Source organism: Helianthus annuus, chromosome 4 (genome assembly GCF_002127325.2).
Source record: "Helianthus annuus cultivar XRQ/B chromosome 4, HanXRQr2.0-SUNRISE, whole genome shotgun sequence".
Lineage (NCBI taxonomy): Eukaryota > Viridiplantae > Streptophyta > Magnoliopsida > Asterales > Asteraceae > Helianthus > Helianthus annuus.
In genome coordinates, this window is record NC_035436.2 from 150025502 (window position 1) to 150030678 (window position 5177).

The 5177-nt window shown below is 35.1% G+C and overlaps 1 protein-coding gene across 1 annotated transcript; it reads right to left on the minus strand.

Moving 5' to 3' along the window:
- Positions 1 to 455: 455 nt before the first annotated feature.
- On the minus strand, positions 456 to 4952 carry LOC110936783 (programmed cell death protein 2). Its single transcript, XM_022179182.2, has 10 exons — positions 4549 to 4952; positions 4359 to 4442; positions 3900 to 4033; positions 3727 to 3824; positions 3513 to 3601; positions 3301 to 3406; positions 2504 to 2613; positions 2355 to 2425; positions 1617 to 1728; positions 456 to 766 (listed from the first exon to the last, which is right to left on the minus strand). Exons 1-10 carry the CDS (start codon positions 4774 to 4776, stop codon positions 608 to 610), a joined length of 1191 nt encoding a protein of 396 aa, XP_022034874.1. The 5' UTR covers positions 4777 to 4952; the 3' UTR covers positions 456 to 607.
- Positions 4953 to 5177: the final 225 nt, after the last annotated feature.

The following is a 5177-nucleotide window of genomic DNA, read 5'->3' on the forward strand; positions in this document are numbered from 1 at the left end:
TCGTTTTTATTGTTTCGATCGATGTAAACACATCTTGGTATTTTTTAGTCGTATCATGACTTTTTTTTGTTTCTCTTTCGGCAAGTGTCGGTATCTTATTGAACCGAACCAATATCAAACGAATTCCTGCCATTAACGTTATTTTTACTATTGCGTCTACGTTTTCATTAAAAATTGGGTCAACCCACCACAGAGCGCGGGTGTAACCACCCACTAGTTGTTTTTAAAGGCAACAATTGATGTGACGTGGTCATGAACCATTAAATCTTATTTAAAGTTATCATATTAAAGAATATATTTTAAAATACATGACAATTGTTTGATGCAGATTTGTCAAAATCTCGTACGTAAACCGTTCACATGGTCGATATGTGGTCGCTATGTACCTTGTGGTGGCATATGCCGCCACGCTATTCGCTATAGCGGCCGCCATAAATGCTATTAATAACTATACATACGGTTCAATTCGTTTTCAGCCCTAATCAAAATAGAAATTCCACAATAACAACGAAGGGAGAGTCAAATTCATCATATCGTATTAGATAAGAAAGAAAGCATACATCACAATTAAGATAATATGATCTTATTTATAAGAAAAGAGTACTGTTTATCTTGATTGAGATGTAAGCTGAACCCAAGAGAATTCTTCTTCATATGACAAACTGCCATCACAAGAAGCTTCACATGTATACACAACAATGGTTGCCCAATCAAGTGAGTTGTAATCATTTTCAACTTTAAAGAAGTAAAGTAACTGTGGCAAAATCTGCACCAGTGTCATGCTTGTTAATATGAAGTTTTAAATGTAAGAAACCAACATGTGGGTAAATAGGCAGGGCCTGGCCAACGGGTTGAAATGGGGCATGTTTTAGTACGGGTCAAAACAATCAAGTTGGTTTAGGTTGACCCATAAGCAGTTTTTGTCCATTTTCTTGACTTTTCGTAAGCTTATTAACTGCCTAATTACTTACCATTTGATGTAACAAAATTTTATTCTGTTAAAATTTGATCTACTATAAATGATCACAAATGTTGACGTGGCAACAGTTTTTCCAGGTGATGGAATAAAAGTTTGTTACATCAATAATAATAATAATAATGGATTTTGATAATCCCATCTATGAGCCGTTGGCCGGCAACGGTCCCAACTTTAAAAATAACCAGTGGTAGTCCCACCTTTTAACATATTGTAAACCAATGGACCTTTACTAAACCAAAAAAGGATAAGGAGACAAAAAGAAATTAAGGTTTTGTTACTAAAGATCCATTGGTTTACAATATGTGAAAAGGTAGGACCACCACATGTTATTTTTGAAGTTGGAACCATTGTTGGCCAACGGCTAATAGCTGGGATCCATTATTCCTAATAATAATAATGATAATACCAACTTACTAATAATGATGCGTTAATTAAGATAAGTAAAACAATGATAATCAAAGTATTTGAAAAATCACTTCAAGAGATTGTATGCATTGAAAATGTACATTGGGATGATTTTCAACCCGTTCGCCTTTAAGCTAATTACGCGGCTCAAATTGACCCATTCATAAGCAAATTGGTCAAATTTACCACATCTAAAAAAGCCATTTGTGAAGAAAAAAATGAGGTACAATACCTGAAATTCAAAGGCCCGATCACTGCCACATGAACTGCATTTAGGTATATCAGCTTTTGATGGCCGCCCACTTAACATGGGCCATAATGGTTTAGAAGTCTCATTACAATACCTGCAAAAGTAACAAACAAATATTATTAACCCAATTGGGACATCTCAATTTTTCTTTTGTATAACCATTATTCTATATCCATCTTAAGTAAAAAGTTTGCTTTTCATTTCAAGATTCTTAACCCTTGCACTTCTCTACAAATGACATGAATGTCTCTAACATCTTAGCTCCAAAACAGTGGTATTTACATAGCGTACTATATCGTAATACAATTACAGCAAGCACTTTGACCCATTTATTTATCTTCGGGTTATGGTTCATCCCTAATAGGCCAAATGGGTAAAAATAAATCAAGGAGTCAATGAAATTGAAAATCGTCCAAAATGTATTTTTAATGCATAAAACCTCCGAAATATCAATCTTCGATTCATATGTTAAGATCATGGGCGTAGCTTTCAAGGGGCCGGGAGGGGCGCCCGACCCCCCGAACTTTTCGCTCTGTAGGGTTATGTATGTAAGTTTCATATAGAATTTTTTAGGTATATACGTTTTCGACCCCCCGGTTTTATAAAAATAAAGTTTTCTTCTATAGAATTTTTAGGTCCGGTGACTTCCGACCCCCCAATGGAAATTTTCAAGCTTCGCCACTGGTTAAGATGTAAATTAAAACAAGGTTTCACAGTCACCTTAATATTTGTGCTGGGTGCCGGGCTATTCTTTGGGTGAAATATGCCCAACTCTTTGCATCACCTTCATCCTTTAACCAAAAAAATGAAATTTTGTAAAATGCAAATCATATGCTCATAATAAGAGTACTCATTGAAACAGTTTATACCTCATTATCACTACCTAATGCATTTCCATATTCATATGCGTTGATGTTTTCGGACTCAGATTCATCCGCCTCGATGATCTCATATTCTGGCCAGGCAGCACTGCTCGCAACTGTTTAGATTAAAAAAAAAATATATGAATAACTATTACCAATGAAGTATTCAGTATTCCTTCAAAAGATGGCGGGTCGTCGGGAGGGAGGAGTAACAGGTCAAAGCAGGTCGGGTTGGGTTGACTGGCATAAACATTGACGACTTAAAGTTTTTTTTTATATAAATACTTTATGCCATAAAGATGGTTACAAAACTATATATTACAACTAAGGAGTTTGTGTGCATTAAACAAGACTTTGAACAACTATTTGACATGTTTCCCTTTAAGCTAGTATTGTTTTATCAATCCATTTAAGATCAAATAAATCCATTCATAAGTATATGGGTCAAAATTGCCACCATATACTCCTATCCTATGGAAATTACAACATTTGACTTTTTAAGTTTAAGAAAAATGCTTAAAATACCTACAATAAAGAGAAAGAAAGGGATATTGTCAACCCAAATCAAGATCAACAGTTTATTTTTTATCATACTAATGGGCAAACGCGTAAGTTTAACATTAAATTTTGGAAAATGTTTGTAACTTTCAAAAGACATCCCACAATCCCCGAAAGAAAAGTGTTGCAACTTTCAGAGAATAAAGGGATTATTACTTACGGAAACAGGTATAAGCACTTCGCCACATAATAATTCAGTATCACATATAAGCAAGAATGTACCAATAAAGAGAAAGAACACTAGCCTGTTTGTATATCCTCTGAAGAGTTGGTGGACCCAGAATTAGATGGCTGAAGCATAAGCTGTGCTGATCTACACTGTGTTTTATGAGTTGAACTCCAGTGAATGGCCTGCATAAAGAAAAACAAATAACAAGAATGTATAACCAAAGTTACCAAACAGATTAAAATAAAAGCAAAAATGTAACATAAACGAAATTAGCAGTGCCGTAACAACCTGGTGCGCCTTGGAACAGTAACGTACTCTTTTGCAGTTGCTACAAACTTTATCCCCTTTCCATGTACCACACCAACTACAAAGTGGAGCTACACAAACCATGGAACTAAATTTTTAAGTAGGATTAATTTCATATATACCCTTACAAACTTATGTAATCGTCTAGGTAACCAAATGGAACTACAGAAGATTAAGAAAAGCAAAATTTATCTACCTGCTGCCGCTAAAGGCTTGTCACTGCCATTGTTTTTAGGTGGTTCACTGGAGTAAAACTGAGTGTGGCAAGGAAGTTGACAACGGAAGACCTTAATACTTGATAACAAAAAAGTAGCATTATTGTAAGAGACAATAAAACAATCTCGTATGGAACATATGAATTAAGAATACCTCCTGGAGGCCTTTTCTGGGTGGTGTTTCCGTTGTTCATGTTGGTCTTGAAGAAAGCATGACATTGATGTGCACATGAATACATATAAGATTCTATCATATATTGATTTCTTTTTAGCGAGAGGCACATAAAGCTACAAAATAAATTATTGTTAAAATGATTACTGTGGTTCCGGATTTGCTTTTTTAAGAAGCTGACCTGAGTATTGTGTTTTCGTTTACATTTAAGGTTTAGATGAACAAAAGTGTGTATACTTACATGCTTACCTTAAGATGAAATAAGTAGTTTAAGATTGCTCATTTCAAAGTTACATGTGTTTCCTTTAGTGAAACACATAAAATGTTTTCAATAAACTAATCACCATAAAATATATGCATGCATGCATGCCAATATCCTAAGCAACAACTCAAAAGTCGCAAAAGAATAAACTAAAGTTGTACAAAAAATGTTGGAAATACCTGAAGCATGAACCGAAGAGGTTGACCACAGATGTCACAGAGACATGATTTACCATATGGTAAGTTGATTGGATTCAACCAAGCCTAAATCACCAAATATATATATATACATATAAAAGAGTCATTCACAAACTAATAGTATCAAATATTGTAGTATAGAAAATAGTAATCAGAATGTGAGTTAAAGTACAGGAGTTCCTCCAGCTTTGCTATCGCGAAGAAGCGACCATTCATGCTTCGGCGGCATGTCACTGACAAAACCTAACAACGCAAGAGCTTGTTCTTCTTCTTCTCCGCAGTCTTCATCGTTGTCACCGTCATCAACTTCTTCATATTCTTCATCATCGGATGAAATTCGCATATTGGTCAAGGAACCCTCATTGGCGTTATAAGTGGTTGTGCTTACTTCTCTAGACATATGGGGTTCGAAAAGCAATCTACGGTTTCAAAACTTATACAGCGGTGGTTTTCTCGTTGACTCGATACAGTTTTAGGGTTATCAAAGAAATCAAATAATATTATTGATCTATCAAAACTTACACGATGATTAAGCCTTCTTGAAGGCTGTGAACCAAACAGAAGACAAAAAACGATATGAACTGAACCAAAACAAAGACTATGATTGTAATTCTTCAAGAAATCAAGAGAGATATATGTGATCGATGGTAATAAATAGCCCAGAAAAACACCGAACGTTCATATGGAAATAATTTAGAGAGCATAGGTAGGGCAAGCAAAGACCAAAAGCAGAAGCCCACTACAAAACAACCCATCAGCAAGAATCAAGAAGGAGCCCAAATACCTAAAACAATATGGAAA